The 24,943-nt window shown below is 38.7% G+C and overlaps 1 protein-coding gene and 1 non-coding gene across 2 annotated transcripts; one reads left to right on the forward strand and one right to left on the reverse strand.

Moving 5' to 3' along the window:
• The first annotated feature begins 3,604 nt into the window (after nt 1–3,604).
• Nucleotides 3,605–3,686, forward strand: TRNAS-GCU. The gene has a single exon. It is a non-coding gene; the product is annotated as a tRNA-Ser (tRNA).
• A 2,324-nt stretch (nt 3,687–6,010) lies between these two features.
• Nucleotides 6,011–8,320, reverse strand: LOC104437993 (RING-box protein 1a). The gene is made up of 5 exons (XM_010051047.3): nt 8,069–8,320; nt 7,905–7,955; nt 7,746–7,805; nt 6,337–6,408; nt 6,011–6,237 (listed from the first exon to the last, which is right to left on the reverse strand). Exons 1-5 carry the CDS (start codon nt 8,244–8,246, stop codon nt 6,200–6,202), a joined length of 399 nt encoding a protein of 132 aa, XP_010049349.2. The 5' UTR covers nt 8,247–8,320; the 3' UTR covers nt 6,011–6,199.
• Between the last annotated feature and the right edge of the window lie 16,623 nt (nt 8,321–24,943).

Here is a 24,943-nt window from a genome sequence, read left to right on the forward strand (position 1 = left end):
CTCATCACGAGTCACTTCGCACTCGCGTCTCTCGACCAACCTCCACCTCCGTCACGCGCGCCGTGGCGCGGTTGTCCCAGCAGTTAACGATCCGCCGACGCCGCGTTTGGTAGCCGCCCGAAACTTGTGATGGATTCGGACCAAAACCGCGTGGGTTGGCAGTGTTCTTCGTGTTTTATTCATGTCGGCATTATAGGGAATAGCGAAAACAATAATGTAAAAGACACGTTAGCGTTCTCCGCTAATTAAATTTGATGGAATTAATAAAAGGACTTCGTTACACAGATTCGACGAGTTTTAATATGAATATTTTTTTGGAAATTTTGGACGTCAAATGCACTTGCGTGATGAGTTTTATAACTTTCAATGCACTTATCGTAAAAGGAAATAATAGGGCCTTCCGTGGTAATGACGTTGCCGTCAATGTCACAACCAGCATTGTTGGCGACCATTGTTTGTGCTCGCCCCAGCAAATTTGAGACCATGAAACCACCTCGATGCCCTTGCAAATCGCTACTCACTTATGTCCTCAAACTCATTGTCTCTCTAGGCATTTTTATGTGGAAGTGACAAGTTGACAACCACCACAACAAAACGCAACTCTACCACCGCAACAGTCTCCGTGGAGAGGCGAGTGTGCAAGGGTGGTCGCCATTGTTGACTATGTCCGTCAAGGGAGGCAATCAGCAATGGTCACAGCAACCAACGCAAGATTGAGTTTTTTTTTTTCTTTTTTTGGTAAAAACAAGATTGAGTTATTTCCTTTCTCTTTGTCACGTAATTTAGTCAAACTTTTAATTTATTTTTTCTTTTTAATTTTTATCCAATAAGGCTATGTTTGGTCGTCGGGATAATAATCGGGATATGATAGGATAAAGTAGGATATTAAATCATCTGGATAATAAAGGCGGACATATCTAATCCTATCAAGTGTTTGGCGCACTTCAGGATAAGATTAAAAAATAAATATGATATTCAATTAAATTATAAAATTAAAAAATAGAAAATTTAATTAATTAAATGCCATGAAAAAGCCCTAGATCTAGGAATTGTGGCCACCATTGAAAACGGCGAGATGCGAAGATGGGAGAAGAAGTGGAAGAAGAGGGACTGACAATGAATCGGAGAGACGGAGGCATCCATTTGACGTAGATGCTTATGATATCTTCTCTTTTGTTAAGTTCTTTCTTTCCTTAAAAAAAAAAAATCTTATCCAATCCGGGCTTATCCCACCCCTCCCCTGGATTTTTATCCGGCGTTTTATCCGGATGTATCTGGGTTTGTCCGATCCGGTGGACATTCCCAAACATTGGATAGGATAACAAATTATCCTATCTAGACTCAAATCTGACTACCAAACGCCCTAAAGCTCTAGGTAACCTCTTTAAAACTAATGCTTTGCTCGTTTCACGGAAAATAATATAAAAAAAAAAACGTTTTTGGATTTTTCCATCTTCGTTTCATGGAAAATGAGTTGATTGGGGAATTTTTTTTTCATGGAGCGAAAAAGTCTTCTAAAAATAGGAGAAAATATTTTCTACTTTTGAGAAAGAGGAAAATATTTTTCATACATTCTTTTACCTCACTTTGCTTCATCAAATACCTTTTCCTCTTCTTTTTATATTTCAAAATTGAGTTTTAATTATTTTTTTATTCTTTTTCTCTTTCTTCTTCATTGGTCGGTGGCGGCGCCGATCATTGGCCACAAGCGAGTTTGTCAACCAATGACGTGACTAGCAACCGATCAATGAAGAAAAAAAAAGGAAAATAAGAGTAAAAAATAATTAAAAATCGATTTAAAAATACACTAATAATTTTTTTTGAAATTGGTGCACAAAAAAAAGATTTTTCTTATTGAACAGTTAAAAATATTTTTAATTAATTTTCAGATTTCAATCAAACATCATAAAATATAAATATTTTTCTAAAAAATGACTTCTTAAAAATATTTTTTTAAATATCATATTTTTAAAAATAAACGACAGAAAGGTGGAATTCATAAAAGGCTCGAGAGTTAGATCAAAGTTCAATAGAGCGAACTTGGATTTTCATTATGGGCGCGTGGATCTCACTGACCAAGCTGAGGAGAGTGGTGGGAAGATAGTCAAGACATCGAAGCAAGCCAAAGGAAAAAGTTGCAATAGAAAACATGATTTCACATGGAACAGGGATGGGGGCGAGTTGGGAGAAAACATGCAAAAACCGGAGATGGTGGCGACGATTGAGCCCAATCCCTTTTGGCATCGGGCGGCGCGCGCCATAAATACCAAATCTTCCGGCGAATTCTACAAACACAGATTTTCTATCGAACAGACGCAAAGAGAAGGAACCGCACGCCACCTTTTTGCGTCTTTGCACTTTCCACCGACTCCCCCTCCTCCCCCTCCTCAAGCCAGAAATCCCTAGACATTTCAATTGAAAAAGGAGGAAGAAGACAGAGAAAGAAATGCTGCGGAATCGCGTAGATGGATGCTCGAATATGGCCAACTCATTCATGTGATCGATGCCTAACTTTAAAAGGGACCCTTTTAAGATTTGTAAGGAGGGTTTCTCACGCATCACCACGAGAAGGTGGCGAGATGCCGTCAAATAGTATCCAATGACCTGTAGGGGTGTAGCTTATATTCTCTATCGATAAGAATGCATGGAAGTCTTTCTCCAATGAGCAGGCAGGGATCTTTGAGCAATGTTACTTAGTATATATAGTCTTTTTCTCTTGTAATTGAAGGTTGTAACATAAAGGCGCGATGGTGCTAAATATAATGAAATTCTCTACTAGATGTAGCTCTTATTTAAGGATAAACCGGGATAAATCTTGTGTCTTGCTATTTCGTTGCATTTGAGCACCTAATCCTAACATGATCCCCGGACCTCTACGGTCTCCATCGTCAACTAAATTTCGATACGATGCCCCACGCTTGAAAAGCATTACTAATTAAACATCATAAGGGGACCTCGTGTAGTAATAGCTACTCCGTGCTTCACGGTTCACATGCTATATGGAATTATCATAGTGCATGATTGCCTACTTTGTCACCTACTAGCAGTTAGAATAATTTTATATGGGCCACACTCTCTTTGTGGTATTAGGATGGTCACTTTATGTCTAATTCGTGGTGCCCACTTGGAAAGAGAGGTTGCCTCTTTACCAAATTCGCGTGTAATTGCAAATTGATTATACAGCCCGTCGCGACTTTGGATTGAATTTCCCCGCATGTAGGACATATATATAATTGGTTGCCAAGGTCAGTCCTCCAAAAGGTTCTCTTTCACCTTGAAAAAAAGAAGAAGAGAGAGACCGCGTGGGGAGATTTCTTATGGTGGGCCTGGGTTATTTCGTGAGTTTGATATAGTGCATGAGAAAAGAATCATGTAAGTTCTGTGAATGATAAGCATGAGAGTAAGAAATCTGAAGTCACGAGAATGACCAGAAAAAAATAACATTCCCATTGCTTGTTGCACATGTAACGAGACATGGTAAAAATCTTGAGATTGCCGTCCGTTTCCTTTTCCGCGCTCGATTACATAGCAACGGGCTGTTTTGCGGTGGCGCTACATCAGATTTCAAAATAAAATAAATATCATGACAACCTCGTCGTCAACCGTCGCTTTGGCCGAGTGGTTAAGGCGTGTGCCTGCTAAGTACATGGGGTTTCCCCGCGAGAGTTCGAATCTCTCAGGCGACGTTTCCCTCTTTTTTCCTTTTTTTTTCACTCTCTCCCTCTCTATTTTCCAAGCTCCATTCAATTTCGTTTTGTTCAGCTTCCCCCACACGATTTATTTGGAATCAAAGTGGAGTTTTAAAGTAGCATTGGTTGCCCCGGTATGACTATTGAGCCAGATAATAAAAAACGATGTTAATGTCAGTTTGGTTGTTATGATGATGGGGATTCGACTACATACACATGCTAATAAATCGGGCACAAACTATGTGTTAATCTAGGTCACTGATTCAACACTATAAACTCTGAAGCAAAGAGCATGTTTCGTGGAACGGTATGGTCAAGAAGTTTTGATCTAATCTATATGTAAATGAACTTATAATTATGGAATTGACTTGATCATCGGATTATAAATTATAAGTTCATAGCCCATTTCCATTTTGGACAAAATGCATATACTAATTCTTTAATATCAATTAGTAAAAGGGATCTTGAACTAAAAGTAGATGCTACAAGTTAGAAAAGGTATACGGAGCAATTGCAATAATTAGGTTCATTGATATTGATATGGTAGATGATGTTGCATATACAACCTATGCAATTTGTTGGAATTGTTTGATCTTAAAAGGGGATTTCTATACATGAGGTGTTCTTTCTTGGTTTCATTTGGTCATAAATTGATTAATTTTAAATAATGATAGATAAAATAATGCTCGTAAGGAATCCTATTGAAAACAAGAAGTATAGGACTTGTGTATGTGTAAGATTGAGTCAATTCGATTTTTGAAAAGGATTATTAATTTGTGACTTTTCAAGGAATCCTTCATCGATACTTGTGAATGATTGATTTATTGATTATTTTTAGATAATGATAGATAAAAATAACGCTCGTAAGGAATCCTATCAAAAACAAGAAGTATAGGACTTGTGTATGTGTAAGATAGAGTCAATTCGATTTTTGAAAAGGATTATCAATTTGTAACTTTTCAAAGAATCCTTCATCGGTACTTGTGAATGATTGATTTTTTTTGAAAAGGATTATCAATTTTTTTTTTCAAGGAATTTCATCAGTACTTAAAAATCTTTTTGACCTTGATTGCATGAGAGCAAGTCAGAAAGATTAAAAAATTGAACAAATTGATTTGATTTATTCTCAATAATCGTGAGATTATTATCTAGAGTGTTCTTTTGTCAATGGATGCTCTCATTACACTCATAGTCTCTAAAGGATGAGAACCAATTAAGTAGCATCTATATCAATAATTCAAGTATTATATACATCATGAGTCAGATTCTTACAGCAACTACCCATAATAACAAACTTTCAAAATGGATTTATTTATTATAAATAGATTTGTTGTTCCTGACTCTACATTACCTTAATTATTATTTGAACAAGTAAAAATCATATCTTAGTCCAAGTGGGAATGGCATTTCTCTTCTGTGTGTCCATGGAGTTTTGAAAATTCGAAACATCTCAAAGATAGATAGAGAGGTATAAACTTATAAAACAAACCACACTCCTCCATACCCATTAGGAGTCCATTGATGAGAAAGGGCAAGGGAAAATTTGAACCCAATTCTACGGTGATGAATAGAAAGCAATTAGAATACATGAAGAGTTATGCATTTGTGTATTTATAAGACCATTCACTACTTCTTGAAGCCCAATCTCTCCCTCGAATGAATCATATAGGAAACTATAGGATAGAAGTGCCTGCCCCACCCATGAGAAAAACTATCTCCTTTTCCTTTCCTTTTTGTAGTTTTGTTTTTCACATTCTCCGGTTCTGTGCTCCATTCAATTTCGTTTAGTTCAACTTTTTCCACACAATCGGTTTGGAGTTGAAGTGGAGTTACAAATGTAGCATTGGCCGCACCGCTGTGACAACTGAGTCGAATGAAAAACGATGATAATGCACAACCTGTCATCTTGAACAGTTCCTCCAGGTACCGTCGTTCTCGCCCTTTCCACAAAGGAAAGGAACAAGGCTACAAAACGGCAGCTACGCAAGTTCTGCAAAATGTTAGTTCGGTTTTATGATGACTGGGATTCAATTACATGCACGAGCCATTGAACTTAGCACGAGCTATATAATTATCTGAGTCACCAATCAACACTACCAAGTCGGGACCGAAGAGCGTGCTCCGGGGAAGAGTAGCATCAGGAACACGAGGGTAACAAAGAGAGCAGAGATACTTATGCACAACAGGTTTCACGCCTCAAAAGTTAGAAGCATAGCCTAACTAAAGCGCCAAATCACAGCCCAATGCCTAATGTAAAATCACGTAACATATGCAGACCCCAATAGAACAGCCTGCAGACTAGAGAGAGAGAGAGAGAGAGAGAGAGAGAGAGAGAATCGCATTAACTGCAAATCATGTTTTCTGATCACTCTCCATTCAATGAAACTGTAACAGGGGGAGGGGGGAAGTTAGAGGGCTGAAAGTCAAATGTTTCGACAGCTCAACACATAGTGCCTTCCGACTTAAGTGCAGTATCGAAATAGCAGCAAAAGGATGTCCAATAGGAGGCTCTAATGACCATACTTCTGAAATTCCCATTCGCTATTATCTGTAAAATGCAAGGCACAATCAAAAGATCAGACCACATACCTAAACTATTCAGCAATGTGTAATTAATTAGAGACAAGGATTTCAGCTTAAAACATACCCAATGGACACACTTGACGAGTTTTGAGCCATCGGCTGATGCAGTGAAAATGAAATGCATGGTTGCAAACTCCTATAGCATCAAGTAGAGAGATTTGATGAGCCAAGGAAACAGTTGCCCAAGATAAACAGACTGCTCTTACCAGAGATAACAAAAGAATAATGGACCTTTCTTTTGTTCTTCAAAAGAACAATGAACCTTAAAAAATTAAAATCATCCATCTATCATTTATGATAGTAGAAACCTAGATAGACTAAAATTGAATAAAAGAATCATCTTCATGGTAATCCAGTTTCTTAAAACAGGGCAGAGCGTTCCTTCCTCAAAATAATTTTACAACTACAATGAAAGAGCAACAAGGGAACCGCCAGACGATTACTCTCAAAAGAGTACAAACTGTTATATAGTACTTCCCAATTAGAATATTAAGTGATTGACTCTCAAGCACCCAGAATTTTTTTCTCTTTTGTTGGTCAGAGAACCCAGGAGTAATGGTTCATAATAAATGTTGTAACTAAACTTTTACAGTGGGCACACTTAGGCAGGTAAATGGGACATCTTAGACAAGGAAATGGACTGTGCCCCACATGGAAAATTTCAGCTAAGGAAAGTAGTCAATATGCCAATATAAACTACGAACACAAGTAGCAACGAAAACACAACTGATCGCAACGAACTCCTACTATTCCGAGAGCAAAAAGTGCACTCATACATCAAAGTGTGCTTTTTCCTCTAATTTCCATTATGCTAATATCAATCATGGCGAGTCTTATTCATGTGAGGCGAAATGGACTGTTGGTAAAGATCAATTTATTAGGGTACAAATCATCTTAAAAAGCTAAAATTTCCACTGGTGAGAATATTACAGAGAAATAAGCCCAGAACGATGGGTATCAAAACCCTCAAAGATCTTCCCTCCTACAGCTGATCCCCATTCAGAAGAACTGATCTAATGACTAAGTCCTCAGTTGATAAGGGATTGAAAGAAGACCAAAGCAAATAGACACAGGAATCATTACAATTAGGAAACATAGCATTTTCAATCACAGAAATCTTCACACCGGAAACTTCATTTTAGTATAATAACAGACCTTTTATGATTCCGTGATGAAAGTTGATAATGCACGTGTTCAAGTACAAATTGAGGTTACTCTCAAAGAACACTGATTTGCTCATAAGATAAACAGTAATCACCATCTACATGCTTTGATTCGAGAACACCAATCGACGAATACCCTTAATTAAAAACCCCAATGCTCCCACATTCACCACGCATCATCAGTTAAATTCCAAATTCTAGCATCATCGCAATCCACTATTCCCTCATCAAACAGAAAATATCTAATAACCGCAACGCTGCACTATGACGGCGCCCTAAACAGACAGAATTGCGAAAATTCGATGCTTACCCCAAGCGACCGTGCACTCCTCGCTGGTCGCGCTCGCCTGATTAGCTTGGCACTCAATGCCTGACGACAAGAACCCAAAAAACACAACCTCAGAGATCACACACACAATCTAAATAGGCTTCGAAATCACGTTACCGAGGCAGCCGACCAAGAACTCACAAAGATCCATGATGTGGTTCCTGCAGATAGCGCAGTTGTCCACGACGATATCTGCAATTAACCCAGCAGAGGGAACGGAGATTCCGATCAATACCGAATGCACCCATAAAGCTATAAGGAAGCAGAGGGAAAATAGGGTTTAGGGTTTAAGAGGGCGAAGTTACCCCAGGCCCAGAGCGAGACGGCGTTCCACTTCTTGATCTCGAACCGCTTCGGCTTCCTCGACGACGACGACGAGCAGCAGGAGGAGGACAACGGAGGAGGAGGAGGGGCGGCGGCGGCGGCGCTGCTGGACCCCTCGCCGGCAGGGGTCATCGGCACGTCGGAGTCCAGGGTCGCCATGGCTTGGAGATTTGACTGAGGAACGCGGGCTTGGGGAATTTATGACCCGAGGCGGAGTTGTACTTTTGTTGGAAGATGGAGTCATCCTCGCGACATCGTTAGTAGTACTAGTTCCATTACTTCACGGTGGAGTAATCGTGACGACGCTGCAATATTTTCCAAAAATATATTTCTTAAAAAATTTAGTCAATAAACATTATATTTTCACAATCGATAGTAATTTATGCTTAATTAGTTTTATGGTAGATAAAAATGTTTTCCTATATTTTTATAAGTGACATGAGCAACTGTTATTTGAAAAATCTTTTGCAAATCATGGGTCTTTTGGGAAACTGACGCGCTAGTGATTAGACTTCGCTTGTTTTATGATTTTTCTTCATTTTTAGGTGTTTGGACTGCTTAGGAAAAATAGTTAATGGAAAATGGTTTTTGTAATCAAAGAAAAATATATACTTAAATCCAAGAAAATAATTCTTCTTGAAAAATTAAAATTTTATTTAAAATATGATTAGATTTTTACACTTGAACTAGAAACACAGTGTTTGGGCATAGAAACCTCGACACTTGTTCTCGGCCCTTGATGGTGGACTTGAGCCTCGAGGTTCGGGTTGGGTCCACCGAGATCAATTGAAGCCAAGCCTAGGTCAATGAGACTAGATTTGGAACCTCAAACCTAGGTCTAAATCCATAGAGGTTGGACTTGGGACACTAATGTTGGTGGTTGAGTCTAGGAGGGTCTAGGACTTCAAAATATTGGTGGCTCCTCAACGACTTGGCTAGGGTCAACAAACGCCAAGCTTGAGACCACAGTGGTCTTGCTTGAGCAAGGGTCCATTGAGGTTGGGCTCAGGTCCAAAGCACTCGGGCTAAAGACCCCAGGCTTGGGACTAGGTTCATTAAGGCTAAGCTCAAGACCCCATGCCTAGGATTAGGCCTATTAAGGCTAGTCCTGCGACCCTTGTGCCAATGCTTGGGTCCTCGATGCCCAGGCTTGTATCCATCGAGGCCGTGCCCATATCATTGAGGCCGAGCTTGGGTCCCTAGTATCCATGTCCCTACATTGGGGACTAAATGCATTGAGGCAAAGCTTAATGATAGTGCTTGGGTTTATTGAAGGTGGGCCTGGGACCTCGACGCCTTGTGTTCAGGCTTTGTTCCATTGAAATTAGGTTTGGGAATTTGCCACTTATGCCCATACCTGCGTCCTTCCAAGGCTAGGCTCGGGACCCCAATGTCTGCACCCCTATTTATCAAGGCCAAGTCCATCAAGGTTGGGCTTGACACTCTGATGCCCACGCATGAGTCCTTGACACTTGCGCTCGAATTCATTGAAGTCGGCTTGTGCCCTGGTCTCCAACACTTGGATCCATCAAGGCCAAACCTGAGATTGATGCCGATGCTTGCACTCGGGACTAGGTACGCATGCTCGAGTCAAGGTCCATTGAGGCCAAACTCCAAACCTTAGTGTTTGTACTCAATTTTCGGTTGCTTATGCGCAAGTGTTCAAATAAGGTATGTTTATTTAGGAAAATCAAATCAGATTTTTTTAATCAAATGACAACATATATTTCTCAGTTTGTTTTCATGTTTCAGTTGAATATAAAAAATATTGCAATTTTTCTGGAAAATATGTATGTCACATTTTCCAAAATGAAGCCTCAAACTAGAAAAGAAGGACTCGTTAAGAGAGGAAAAATAATGGAAAGAACACATGCCAGGAAAATCCTTTCACCCGTTAGGGTGTCTTCTCTGCCTAATCAAACCCTATTTAAATGAAATTACAATTTTCCTAAGAGACGTTTCATATATTGAGTACATATATCCCCACAAGATAACTTACCTTTTTTTTCCTTTAATATTAATGGGGGTATTTAAGGTTTTGGAGCACCTGGCGAATCTCTATCGATAATTTAATTGCCGAAGACACACTGAACTCATGGGAATGGATCTGATAGAACGTGCAAATGTGCTGATTTGGCACTTATCTCCCGTTCGTTTGCAGGGCTTTATCGCATAAAGAAAACAGATCTTCACAAAATGACACAAGTTGCATATCACCATGAGAGCAATTGCTTAAGTACATATTAGTCTTAAGAGCACATATGTAAATTGACTGTGGAATTTGTAATGTGCTTTTGGGAAAAAGTTCAATATCAAAAGTAAGAGGTGAGGAGATGAAGAGTTCAAATATGTGAAGGAGGGTATAAACAATAATGATTATTATTTGCGTGTGGGCTCGCTAGTAGGCCTAAGAGCATTGGATCATTAGATGGGCTCTCTCATATTACAGATCTTCGTTGGGTCCTTTGGAAAATTGGGCTTGAGTTTGTCTGGATGACGTTTAACTCTTGTGACTCTCGAAGCCCAAGATTATGATCCAAATGGGGAATTGCGACCGTCGATTGTGATTAGCTAGTCTACATTATGATTAGTTTCGAGAAATTAGTTGAGCCTAATTTATTAAAAAAAAACCCCAACTTTAGGTAGATTCCCAATTCTTTCCCAGACTTTTTTTTTTTGTCTAGAAAAACCCATCAATTTTAGGTCTAGTCCAAATCTACCTTGAAATTTTAGTTGTCCAAAGGAAAAACACTTTAGGTCTAGCCCTTTTTATTTAAGAGAAATCTCACCAATTTATACTCTAGTCCCAAATCTACCACCATTAGCTCTCTATCCAAAAATTGCCATTGGTCGTCCCTAATTTTCATATCATAGAATGGTATGACTATTGAGATAATATTCCAAGACACCTCGCTGATGTAGACTTGTTATTGATGTGGAAATGTCATGTCAAGTTAGGACTAGACCATGGGGCTAGATTTGAGAATAGATTGAAAATTGGTGATTTTTTTTTAGTCAAAGCAAAATTTAGGGCAAATTTGGGACTAGATGTAAAATTTGGGGTGTTATCCCAAAAAAAAAAAAAAAAAACAGTCAAGGTAAATTTGGAATTTAACGTAAAATTTGAAGTTTTTTCTAAGACAAAAAAACTTCTTGGCAGAGCGGGGCTAGTCTAATGCTGGGAGTTTTTAGGAAATTGGACAGATATTGTCGTGCCCTTAGAGTCAACTTCCCTATGAATGTGATAAATCGTGGAAGCAGCAATTGCCTCAGGAAAAGTGATTTAACGCATCTTAGAGATCCCGAACTTCAAATTCAGTCGAATCTTTATTTTATTTGTTTATAAATATAAGAAAAATTCGATAATTTCCGACTTACAAGAAAAAAAAAGACGATTCTGTGCGAGGTAAATGCCAAGAATTTGTGAAGTTGACCTTGGTTTTTTTGGAAGTGTCGTGCTGATTTCACTAAAGAACATCACTTTGAAACGGGAACCTCAAAAAATGAGTGGCAATCATCAAAGTTTGACATTGTTGTGAACTGGAAAAAGGACAAGAAAGTCACTAGTACAAGATAATATCTAGCTCCTCGCACCCCATTATTTTCAACCCGAGAAACACGCACATATATGTCGATTAGTCCAAGTCCGAGGCTTCTTAGATTCTTCTTTGACCCCGCATGAATCAAGTGCGTACTTAGGATCGCGATGGAGATTTTTGACGGTCCCGGCGTTCAAGGGTAGATCCTCTCTCGATCACATCTGATAATCACTTGGATCGAATCGGGTTATGTGTTGGCAAACCCCAATAGGTTAAGGAGAAAGTACATACACAAACCCACGGCGGCGACAAAGAGGAGGAACAAACAAAGACGGATGGCGAAGGCGTCTTCTACTACATCTTCCTCGAGGCGGCGCCGGCCACGACCGTGACGTGGGCGTATTCGCCGCCTTCCGAGCGCCATGTCCCTGCGCAGGTCCCCTTGCATTTCTTTCGCTTCCTTTACTTCAAACCCAAAAAACAAGAACACCCACAGAGGAGAGAAATTGGAAGGATGTTGAAGCTTGTTCAAGAAACGGCTTCTCTTCTACAATTTTTCTTTCCTGTATTTGAGGGTTCTAATACAAAATTATGACGAATTGTTGAGAATTATTGCTCTTAAATAGAGAAGAAAATCATGAGTATTTTCTTTGGTATGAAGAATCGGGTCGTATGCAGAATGTTTCTGCGTGACTTCGAGGAAGTAAAAGGAAGAGTGTGATTTGGTTTCAAAACGAGTCTTTACGCGTTGGACGTGTATGAAATTGCCTTGACCAGATACTCTGTGCAGGCAACGACAATAATAGGAGAACTAAAGGTATTTCGGAAGCTTTCTTGGCAAATATCAAGTGGCATTTCAGTGAATTAGGCTTGTTTGAGTTCATACGTCTAGGGGTGAGAACGGAGAGGAGAGAATAGATTTCCTAATTTTTGGAATCCGAATCTATCATGCTTACTCAACTTAGAACTTACATTGTCATAGGTTTTGGGATCAATTTTAGAGCTTATCCAAGTTCCACGTGTACTCTTAATTGAATGATTGTAGTGAATCATCATCTTTAACGATTACTATTTGCTACAATCCACTTATCATAATTAATATTTAGATACGCAAAAAAATGAAATATTAATAAAGTAAAAGTCTCAGTTTGGATATCGTTGAATATGAAATCTAGACTAATAGTTTTATATTACATATTCATCATTGGACACCATGAAATACCCTAAGATTGTGCGAAGACATATAATAAGAAAAACATAAAGACTTTTTCTAGATTCTAGGTTATCTATCAATCGGAAAAAAGTTCAAACTTGGGCATGCCCCTACATATTTTAAAACTTGGAATTGGATAAGTTTTCATCAATTGAGTCTTAGGCTCTCAATTCTACCTTAGAACCATGCATACATCTCTTTAAGCAAATTCCTAGGGTGGCCCATTGGTGCATGGTAGTTAAAATTATCAAAAAAATTCTAAACCTATTGCACTTTTACTAATTTAGTTCTAATCTTTTAAATTTTGATAATTGAATCTATATGATTAATTTTGGTCGGAATTCATGAACATGGACATTGGTGCTAGGGACAATTTTTAATAATTAGTCAAATTTATTTATCTATGTTTTCTTCTTTTTCCTTCTCTGTCTCTCTTTGTCTCTTTGTCTCCGTCTTTGTCTCTGTCTTTGTCTTTCTCTCTCTCTCTCTCTCTATGGCCGGAGAGGGTCCACTGGGCAAGGGTCATTGAATCGTAACACCCTCGTCAGCCATGGGTAGGGGTTGTAGCCCTTCACTGAAAAAAAAAAAAAGAAGAAAAAGAGAAAAAATGGGAAAAGAAGAACAAATTAATACAAAAATTGTCAATGTCAATACCAGCTGTGCTACATAGGATGATCGGCGTCCATATTAACAAATTATGGGAAAAATTGGTCGAATGGACTTAATTAGTTAAAGGTGAAAATATTTAAAACTCAATTGACAAATGTGAAAGGTTTAGACTCCATTTGTTTTGTGAAAAATATGACGTTTTCAGAAAATATTTTTAAATCATTTTTAAATTTTAAATTTTTCCTTCCTTTCCTTTTCTTTTTTTCCTTTTTTTTTTCTTTCCTTTTCATCTTCTTCCTTGGCCTTGGTTGGTTGTTGGCCACGACGGCGACTGTCAACTAACTGCAGGCCAACTTGAGCCTTGCTTGATTTGGCGAAGCTGAGGTTTGTCGGGCGAGCTTGGCTTCACCAGTTCAACGAGCTTGGGTGAGGCCTGCCTAAGGCCAATCGCCAGTTGCCGCAGTGGCTAGTGATCGGCCAAGGCCAAGGAAGAAGATGAAAATGAAAGAAAAAAAGAAAAGAAAAAAAAAAAAAAATGAAAATGTATTTGGTGAAATAAAGTAAGGTGGAAGATGTTATGGAACATGTTTTTCACTAGTGAAAAATATTTTCCCCACTTTTGAATGTGTTTTTTCTAATAATGGAAAGCGTTTTACTTGACTAGTCGGTTTTACGGAAAACGAACGCTAGAAAATCCAAAAAATATTTTTCTCGGAATTTATTTTCCATGAAACAAATGGGGCCTTTAGGACTGAATTGACAAATGTGCAATAATTTTAAAATTTTTTGGATAATTTTCTCATTATCTATGTTAGGGGATTGACCCCTTCTAAAGCTAGAATGCTCCAAATTTAGGTCAATTCAGAACCTCCAGATTTGAACAAATCAGCCGCTGAGCAAATGGACAATCCATATCGATGGTCTCTAATTTCCTTTCTTCTCTTTTTGTCCCCCACTTTGTCCTTGCCCCCGAAAACGTGCTTTGGCCTTAGAAGAGAGAAGAAGACCAAACCCACAACCTCCGCTCGCATGGTTGACGCCACTAGGCCCACCCTCGCCGATGCGACATTGCTGCACTCGCTGACATTGATCGCACGAGCCTGACCCTCTCTCAATCTCTTCGTGCCACGCTTATGCCCCAAGCCTGACCCTTTCCCAGTCTCGTGGATTGGGTTAGGGCTGGAGATGCTAGATCCGGCGTTGCCGAGATAGAATCGGCCTCATCAGGCTCGGGAGACGCCAAATCTAAGGGAGCCATGAACGCTAAGAAGGCATGTTTCTTTAACCAATGGAAGCCATAAACACCAAGAATTGCGATCAAAGAGGAACTTCAACACTGGAACTTTTCAGTCGTGCTCCATTGCTCTAAGCGAGAGTGCGTATATGGAGCTTTGTGCGATAGGACGTGCCTTATCTATAGGAGCTCCTTCTTTTGCATAGATAGGGGGAGCAGAACTCATGAATTGATGAAAGAGAACTTGGTTCTTGATACAAAAGTACATTATTGAATGCATTGATAATGGATGTGTCGTCACTTGTGAACTACCTATTTTTATATTGGTAACTTATTGCCTTCTTTGATCAATAATGAATGTTTTTTTTTTTTAATTTAAAAGCCTAAAATATATTTCTTTGAAATATACATGTGGGCTCTTTCGCCAAATTGGGTTGAGCTTTTTAAGTTATCAAAATTTTTCGAAATATCATGTTATAGCAAAGTGTCGGAGAGGTCCATTTCATAGAAGATAAGGTGGAGAGAGCATATCAATAATGCAAGAAATGTCTGAAATTTGTACTTTTTAGTATGTTAATTGGAAGTACTATGTCTTGGTATTCGGCTGTCTAATTTATTAAAGATCTACGCATTTGGAGTTTCATAGTTTGCCCTCACCAATTATCAGTTATTTCATTGGCTCTGTCATTTAAGCCGATTCTTTTATCATTTTACTTGTGCTTTTTGACTTGAAGATGGATTTGGATTGAGCAACTAAATATTATTAGGGAAAATCTCAAAGAAGGAGTCAAAGTAAACTTACTTTCTCAAATAAGGATTTGAAGTAACCATTATTTCAAATAAGGACCCGAAGTGGCTAACAAGTCTCAAATAAGGATTTGAACTCGCCGGCCAGCCAAAATATTCACCGGCCAGCGAGTGTGTGACATTTTTGGTGGCTGGCATATGGGCAATTTTGTCCAAAAAAAGAAGATAAAAATTAACAAAACCTAAAAAAAAAAAAAAAAAAAAAAATCCCAAACTTTTCACGTTCTTCTTCCTCTGCTCTTCATCTTTTTCGTTCTTTGTCCCCTCTTGTTTCAAGAATCCAAATTCTCTCTTAATGGAACAAAGAAGAAGATGTGAAGAAATGAAGGTAGGGGTTTCTTGTTGTGTTTCAATTCATGTTCCATTAATAGAAAATTTCAGTGCTCCAAGCAAGAGAGGACAAAGAACGGAGAAGATAAAGAGTAGAAGAAGAAAAACGTGAGAATGTGAAGAGTTTTTTTAGGTGAAAAGAACGTGAAGAGTTTGGGGGTTTTGTTTTTAGGGTTTGTTAATTTTTTTTTTTGATGATCCAGGAAATCCGTAAGCCGACAGCCGGCGGGCAAACCCTAGAGCCCACGGAGGAACTTACTACCCCCGTGAAGTAGGTAAAGTCCACTTGCAACGTGCTGGGGATTCGAATTTCTCCCCTTCATGAGGGGGAGAAAGCTCGAAACCAGTAGTGCTACTCAGTGCGGTGGTAGGTTTGTTAATTTCTATCTCTATTTTTGGGACAAAATTGTCTATATTCTGGCCACCGGAAACCGGCTAGTGAGCATTTTGGCCGGCCAGCAAGATCAAGTTTTTATTTGAGACTTGTTAGCCACTTCAGGTCTTTATTTGGAATAACAACTACTTCGAGTCTTTATTTGAGAAAATAGGCTCACTTTAGGTCATTATTTGAAATTTTCCCATATTATTATATATATTGTTGCGACTTAAGTTTCAGGTGCACCACCTAAGATTAAGCTAATGGATTGTTAAGCCTAGACTTAACTCGGGCTTTCCAAAACCCATACCAATTTGCGACTTAGGTTTAATTTTTTTTAATATGCAAATGGATTTTATTTAGGAGTTGCCACTAATTAGTTTATGGTAGGTCGATTAGACACCTAAGTAAAATAATGAGAGAATTATTTTACTCTTACGAATCAGAGACTAAGGGTACAAAGATTTGGTTACACTAGATTTCTCTAATGCTATTTCGGTACCATTTCTTTTTAATTTCAAAAATATTTTTGTAGGTAGTTTGGATTTATTTTAACCTAAATTATTATTATGTAATGAGGTGATCACGCAGATGCTCAATCATTTTTTTTTATGACCCAGAGTACCCCGTACAGCTGGTAGTCGGCGAGTAAACCCTAAGGCCGCAAAGGGAACCACCACCTCGTGCAAGCGGTTAAGGCACTAAGCGCCTTTACTGGGTTTTGAACCCTTCACCTCTTGAGGGCAAGGATCAACGGGGTCTTATCTAGCGGAGCCACCGCGGCGGGTTATTAAACATTTAATAAAATAAATTATACCAAATGAATTTAACACACTAAAGCAAGTAATTATTATTATTTATTTTTTGAGTTTTCTTTTATCTCAAAATTAAAACATGCATTCTAACTACATGACCTAATTTTACTAACAAACAAATTCTAATTAAATAAACCTATTATGCAAACTATGCACCTAATATTTTTTGTATTTTTTTTATTGAAATTCGGAATTAATAAAAACCCTAATTAAATTATCTAAAATGAATAATTTTCTAATTTATTTTAGGGGTTAATTTGACTTAAACCATATTCTATCTTAGAAAACTATTTTTTTTAAAAGAAAAATGAGATTATTTAAATGTGCAAACATTATCTAAAATCAATCCTAATCTATTTCAAAAATTATCTAAAAGTGCAATCCTAAAAATGCATTATTAATTTACTAAACCAACAGTTCCAAAGCAAAATTTGATTTTTGATTTCTTTTGATTTTTTAGTGTTTTTCCAAGATAATCAACTATATCTAAACAATCAAGATATTCATCAAATAAATAATTAAAATAATCTAAAAATAACCTAAGTTCAAAATAATTAAAAATTTAATTCGAAGTCTTACTGATCAAATTAATAACTATAATGATTTAACAATTAAAATATTATAAAAATACCCATAAATTACTATAATTAAATAAAATGATCCCACGTCTTACGGAGTAAATTAATAATTACAATAATTTTGGGCATGCCTAAATCATACAAATAATTAACATTGATATATCATGTTCTAACTTAAGCAATAACAAAATTTAAAATAAATAAATAAATAAAAATAAAATAAAAAAAAAATGAAAAATAAACCACCTAAGAGGGGTATTGCAGGGAGGACAGCAGCGCGATGCGGGTGTACGCGGCGACGGGGAGGTCGGATGGCCGGCGTCGGAGCTCCGGCGAGGGCAGAGATGCTGTGGCGTCGGCGACGGGAGGCGCGGGCGAGCGTGCAGCGGTGTCGGCGACGGGAGGTGCGGGCGGAGGTAGACGCGCGGTCGTCGGCGCTCGGAGTTGCAGCGGTGACTGGTATTGCAGTGGCGTCGGGACGAGCTCGCGGGTGCAGAGGCGCGGCGGCGTCGGTTGCTGCAGAGGCGGAGCCGCGGTGGCTGAGGCGCGGTGGCGTCGGGCTCCGGCGAAGGGGAAAATCGGCGTTGCAGTGGGTTCGGGTTCTGGCTCGCGGGCGGAGGCGAACGGTGGCCGGATCAGCGGGTAGCAGGGAGCGTCGGCGGAGGTGCTCGGGAGTTGCAGATCGCGGGCTTCAGATGGTCGGGCACGCAGAGGCAGCGCAGTGAGCGTCGCGGGCGAGATCGGTAAAGCAGACGAGGCGGGGCGCGGCGGAGGTGGAGGCGCGGCGGTGCGAGCGCGGCGGCGAGGGCGAGGAAGACAGCCGGCGGAGCTGGGCGCGGGACTCGGGCAGCAGGGGTGCGGCGGATCGGGAGGCGCTCCGGCGCGGTGGCGGGCGAGCAGGAAGCAACGGCGTTGGGGCGTCTGGCGGAGCGGGCCTGGTGCTCGGACGACGGGTGGGGACAGTGGGTCGCGGCGAGGGGACAGTTCGCGAGCTGCGGAGCGTCGGGTCGCCGGGAGCAGCAGAGGGCGAAACTGAAGAGGCGTCGCGGGCTTCGGGTTGCAGGAGGCTCGTAGCGGATCTACAGGCGTCGGAGCAGCGTGCAGGGGTCGGTCACAGCGTCGGAGGAGGCGTGGACAGAACCGAGGCAGCAGTGGCGTCGCGGCGAGGAGTCAAGCGGCGGTGCTCGTGGCCGGCGAAGCAGCTGTTCGAAGCTGCCGTCGTCGCTGATGGCGGTGGTCTGCTGTGATCGTTGATGCGGATGGGGAAAGAAGATGAATTTTTCTTTTATCTTTTTTCTCTGTCTTCTCACGTCTTCTCCCTCTTGCTGCTGTTGTACTTTCTGCAGCACTTTTCAGCAGAAGGAAAATTCCTTGCTGACTTTGTCCTTTTTCCCCAGAAAACGAACACTTCCTCTCTTTTTTCCTGAATTGTTGACCTCGAAAACTACCCATAAACCCTAGAAACGAAGTCTCTTTCGTCTTCAATTTTTGACCTAGAAAAACTCCTACATGCGGCCGTGTATTCAATGTGTAGCCCAAAAAACCCTACGCATTTTAATATATTTCTACACGTTTTAATATATTTGTAGGCCACAGATTAGGGTTTTTAATTTTTCAACATCATATTCACGAAGATTGTTTTTTCAAACGCAATATTTACGTTTGAATTGAAATCTTACAAAAATAAATCCGTAAAATCTCATCGAAGATACGGGTGTAAGCCGATTTGCTCTCTTCGTGAGCTTAGTCCGACTCATCAAATTAAAATTTATGAACCATCAATTCGAACTCATCCGTCAGTAGTCCAATGTAAATACAAATTAAAAAATAAATGCATCTAAAATTATATGCTATGCAATTAACTATTTTTTCAGGAATAAAATTAACCCATAATTTTTAATGTAATAAATGACTAAACATGTTATTAAAATTTAGGTGTCAACATATACATACATATCTAAATGTATAGTATAGATGATAAGCTTCATATTTGGATATTTTCTTTAATCATGAACGCCACGATGCCACGAGATGACTAGATTTGTAATTTCCCTCCGGGTAAATCTGTCATATCCTAATTAAGCTTAATTTGTACTTTTGAGGCACAATATTTCAAATCATGTTGCTTGATTACTTACTAATTTTCATGTTCTTTCTTGGGGTGCGAGCACGAGTTTCACACGTGATTGTGAAATTTAATTGGTTGACTTTATAAACGACACCGCCTCTTTGTGTCCACTCTTCTTCTACTAAAAAGATATTATATATCTTATTCGACTTTTAATTTAATTTTTGAAATTAGATGTGTGATTTTGTCACCTAAGTACCTTTTTTTTTTTTTTAAAGCATACAAATTAGAGCCCCCCTATTTTTTTTTTTTGCAATAATATTTAGTTAAAATATTATATTCATTTTCGCAGAAATTATCTATGAATTATTACATGGAATAAGCCCATCGAAACAACACCCAATTCACAATTTTCCCTATAAATGATGAGAAAAGAAACAAGGCTACCTTAGATCTTCGTCAGCCGGAGACATTCAAACCTTAGATGAGATATTCATACGCTAAACTATAAAAAATTCAGAAAGTAAAAGTTCCATCCGGCAACCCACAATTTTTATAACCAAAAATAATTATACCACGGCTTAAAATATAAAAATAATGATGACATTGCTTTGAACTGGAAAAAAAGAAATGCAAACTAACTAGGACAAGATGGATCTAGCCCCATGCACCCCATTATTTTTTGTAGCCGACAGACACGCATATATATGTCAATGAGTCCGCCAATCTTCGATACGTCCGAGGACGAGGCCTCTTACAAAGATTCTTCTTCGACCCCGCCGCATGAATCAGAGTACGGACTTAGTATCACGACTGAGACTCGACGACGATCAGCGGTCCCAGCGGTCGGAGGTGTATGGAGATAGATCCTTCCCTCGATCACGTGCGATCATCCCTCGGATTGAATCGCGTTATGTGTCGGCAAACCCTAATAGGTTAAGGAGAAAATACGCGCACAAAGCCACGGCGGCGACGAAGAGGAGGAACAGACAGAGATGGGCAGCGATGGCGGCCGCGTCTTCTTCTATATCTTCGACGCGGGGCCGGCCACGATGCGGATGCCTTCGCCGCCTCCGGAGCGGCCTGTCCATGCGCAAGTCCCCCTGCATTTCTCTTTGCTTCCTTTGCTTCAAGGAACGGCTGCTCTTCTACATTTTTTGCTCATGATTTCGGGGGTTCTGAGACAGAATTATGAGGAAACTTTCGGAAATGATTGCTCTTAAATAGAGAAGGGAAGTGGTGAGATTTTTTCTTCTACATGTCTCTCTTCTGATTTCGGGGGTCCGGAGACAGAATTCTGAGGAACTTTCGGAAATCATTGCTCTGAAATAGAGAGGGAAAGTCATGAGATTTTTCTCTGGTGTGAGGAATTTGGCTGTGTTGACAATTTCTCTGCAACTTCGAGGAATTTAAAGGGGAAGATTATGGTTGGACCTCTGCAATTCTTCACGCGGTGAACGTGTATAAGATTCTGTTTGAAAGAAAAAAAAAAAACGTATATAAGATTGTCCTTCGACCAAATAGTCGTTTTCATGCAACGGCCATAAAAGAGAATCAAGCGTGGTCGGTTTTTTTTTTTGTCAGAAAGCATGGTCGGTTAAAGGGGACAAATTACTAAAAAAGTCATAAACTTATTATAATTAAATTCGGTCATAATTTTTTTTATTAATTTAGTCCTAAAACTTTTGTAAATGTGTTAATATAATTCATCCGGTCAATTTTGACCGGTTGATATTAACATGGACGCCGGCCGTTTGACCAATACTGACGTAGATAATTTTTAATAATATTTTATTTTGTTAAAGATATTATTGCCCATGGATAGTGATCTTAATTGATCTTGTGCCAATAGATAGTGATCTTAATTGATATCGATTGTTGGAATATTCTTTTATTTGATTTATTGTATATTCTCTTTTCTTATAGATTTAGACCTCTTGTATTATAAATAGTTTATAGTGATGTAATTAGACACATGAATGATATAGAAAGAGTTGCAAATTCTCCAAACCATCTTATACTTTCTATCTTCTAAACTTCTAACACAGTATTAGAACCTCCCTCATCCATCTAGCTTCTGCTATACCCTTCTTTTTTTCATCTTTTTCCAGAAAATTTCCATTGATTTTGGTTCATCTTCCTGGCTTGGTAGCATCATTAATGCCGGATATATGAATAATTTTTTAGTCAACAAAGGGGGCACCATGCCGAAGAACCAAAGCACAAATTTTGGTGTGTCTATAGGCGATGAAGAGTCTCTCAACAGCCAAACAGGAGACAATGTTCTTGCGGAACACTAAACAAGACCATTAGACAATGAAGGACAATAGAGCCCCGTTGAGCACGTCTCAGAGGTCAGTCTAACCTTGGACAATTTTTTTCAGACCCATCTGTTCACATGGAGACAAGGTACATCATCAATCTACTTACTCATATATGTGGATGACATATGGGAAATGATACATATGCCATTGATAGATTTAAGAAGTACCTACATTCTATATTTCACATTAGGAACTCCCAAATACTTCCTTAGGATAGAAATTGCATGGTCAAATAAGGGCATTTGTCTCAACCAACGCAAATTTGTCTTAGAAATTATGGAAGCAAGATTGTCGAGATCTAAGCCAGCTACCATTTCAATCAATTAGAATGTCAAGTTGACAACAATTGAATATGATAAAAGATTGTCACTTGTAAAGAGGGATCCTTTGCTTAAGGACCCTTCTACTTATCAAAGACTTGTTGGAAAACTCATCTATTTGACCATGATCAAATCTGACATTTGCTATGCGGTACATATTCTCAGTCAAGTCATGCAAATTTGACATTTGCTAGGGGGAGCAAAACTCATGAATCGATGAAAGAGAAGTTGGTTCTTAATACGAAGTACATTCTTGAATGCATCGATAATGGATGTATCGTGACTTATGAACCACTTATTTTATATTGGCAACTTATTGCCTTCTTTGATCAATAATGAGTGTAATTTTTTTTTTAATTTAAAAGCCTAAAATATATTTCTTTGAAATATACATGTGGGCTCTTTCACCAAGTCGGGTTGAGCTGTTTAAGTTATCAAATATTTTCAAAATACCATGTTATAGAAAAGTGTCGGAGAGGTCCATTTCATAGAAGATAAGGTGGAGAGAGCATATCAATAATGCAAGAAATGTATGAAACTTGTATTTTTTTTAATGTTAATTGGAAGCACTATGTCTTAATATTCGGCTGTCTAATTTATGGGATAAGTGCTACAGAGGTCCTAAAACTTGTCACGAAAATGCAATTGAGTTCTAAAACTTGCAAAAAGTGCAATCAAGTCTTAAAACTTGTCAAATTGTTTCAATCGAATTTTAAAGTTAACACCGTCGACTTTTTTTAACGGAAAATGCCGATGTGGCATTTAAAATTAATTTTTATTTTCCAAGTGGCTTTTTCAATTATTTTTTATTCATTTAAAAAAATAGATTTAAAAACTAAAAAAAGAAAAGTTAAATCTTATTTTTAAAAATTGTTAGAAAAAAGAAACAAAAGGCAGTCGTCACCCATCGTCGGAGGGGCCGGCGATGGTCGCCCCCCTTTAGCAATGGGCGGCGGCGGTGGCGCTAATTTTATTTTATTTTATTTTTAAAAATTTTTAAAAATAAATTTTAACTTTTCTTTTTAGTTTTTAAATCTATTTTTTAAAAATTGAATAAAAATAATTTAAAAAGCCATCTGAAAAAAAGAAAATTATTTAAAAGGCCATGTCAAGCATTTTTCGTTAAAAATGCTAATGGTATTAACTTTAGGACTCGATTGAAACAATTTGACAAGTTTTATAACTTGATTGCACTTTTTACAAGTTTTAGAATTCAATTGCATTTTCGTGATAAGTTTTAGGATTTATGTAGCACTTATCCCCTAATTTATTAAAGATCTACGCATGTTGAGTTTCATAGTCCACCCTCACCAATTATCAGTTATTTTATTGGCTCTGTCATTTAATGCTGATTCTTTTATCATTTTACTTGTGCTTTTTGACTTGAAGATGGATTTGGATTGAGCGACTAAATAATATTATATATATACATATATATCCAATTGTATATTATTGATGATAAGCTTCATATTTGGATATTTTCTTTAATCAAGAACGCCATGATGCCAAGTGATGACTAGATTTGTAATTTCCCTCCGGATAAAATTGTCATTTCCTACTTAAGCTTAATCTGTACTTTTGAGGCACAATATTTCAAATCATGTTGCTTGATTACTTACTAATTTGCGTGTCCTTTCTTGGGGTGTGAACAAGAGCTTTACACGTGATTGTGAAATTTGATTGATTGACTTTATAAATGACACCGCCTCTTTATGTTCACTCTTCTTCAACTAAAAGGATATAATATATATTATTCGACTTTTAATTTTTAATTTTGAAATTAGATGTGTGATTTTGTCACCCTAAGTACCCTTTTTTTTAATTAAAAAAAAGCGTACAAATTAGAGCCTCCCCTTTTTTTGCAATAATATTTAGTTAAAAAATTATATTCATCTTCGCAGAAATTTATCTCTGAATTATTACATGGCTCAATTTCACCCAATAAGCCCATCAAAACAACACCCAATTCACAATTTTCCCTTTAAATAATGAGAAAAGGAAACAAGGCTACCTTAGATCTTCGTCAGCTGGAGACATTCAAACATTAAATGAGATATTCAGACACTAAACTATAAAAAAATTCAGAAAGTAAAAGTTCCATCTGGCAACCCACAATTTTTATAACCAAAAATAATTATACCACTACTTAAAATATAAAAATAATGATGACTTTGCTTTGAACTGGAAAAAAAGAAATGCAGACTAACTAGGACAATGAGTCCTCCAATCTACGGTACGTCCGAGGACGAGGCCTCTTATAAAGATTCTTCTTCGACCCCGCCACATGAAATCAGAGTACGAACTTAGCATCACGATTGAGACTAGACGACGATCAGCGTTCCCGGCGGTCAGAGGTGTATGGAGATAGATCCTTCCCTCGATCACGTGCGACCATCCCTCGGATCGAATCGCATCACGCGTTAGCAAATCCTAACAGGTTAAGGAGAAAATACGTGCACAAAGCCATGGCAACGACAAAGAGGAGGAACAGACAAAGTCGGGCGGCAACTGTGACGGCGTCTTCTCCCGTTTCCTCAAGGCCGGGCCGGCCACGACGTGGACGCCTTCGCCGCCTCCGGAGCGCCTTGTCTATGCGCAAGTCCCCTTGCATTTTCTCTTTGCTTCCTTTGCTTCAAGAAACGG

The sequence above is a fragment of the Eucalyptus grandis genome, chromosome 3 (assembly GCF_016545825.1).
Source record: "Eucalyptus grandis isolate ANBG69807.140 chromosome 3, ASM1654582v1, whole genome shotgun sequence".
Lineage (NCBI taxonomy): Eukaryota > Viridiplantae > Streptophyta > Magnoliopsida > Myrtales > Myrtaceae > Eucalyptus > Eucalyptus grandis.

Coding starts and splice junctions, on each gene's coding strand:
- LOC104437993 (XM_010051047.3), bottom strand. CDS start 8,246: ATGGCGACCCTGGACTCCGACGTGCCGATGACCCCTGCCGGCGAGGGG. Junction 7,956..8,068: donor CGTCTCGCTCTGGGCCTGGG/GTAACTTCGCCC, acceptor GGTTAATTGCAG/ATATCGTCGTGGACAACTGC. Junction 6,409..7,745: donor GGAGTGCACGGTCGCTTGGG/GTAAGCATCGAA, acceptor TTGATGCTATAG/GAGTTTGCAACCATGCATTT.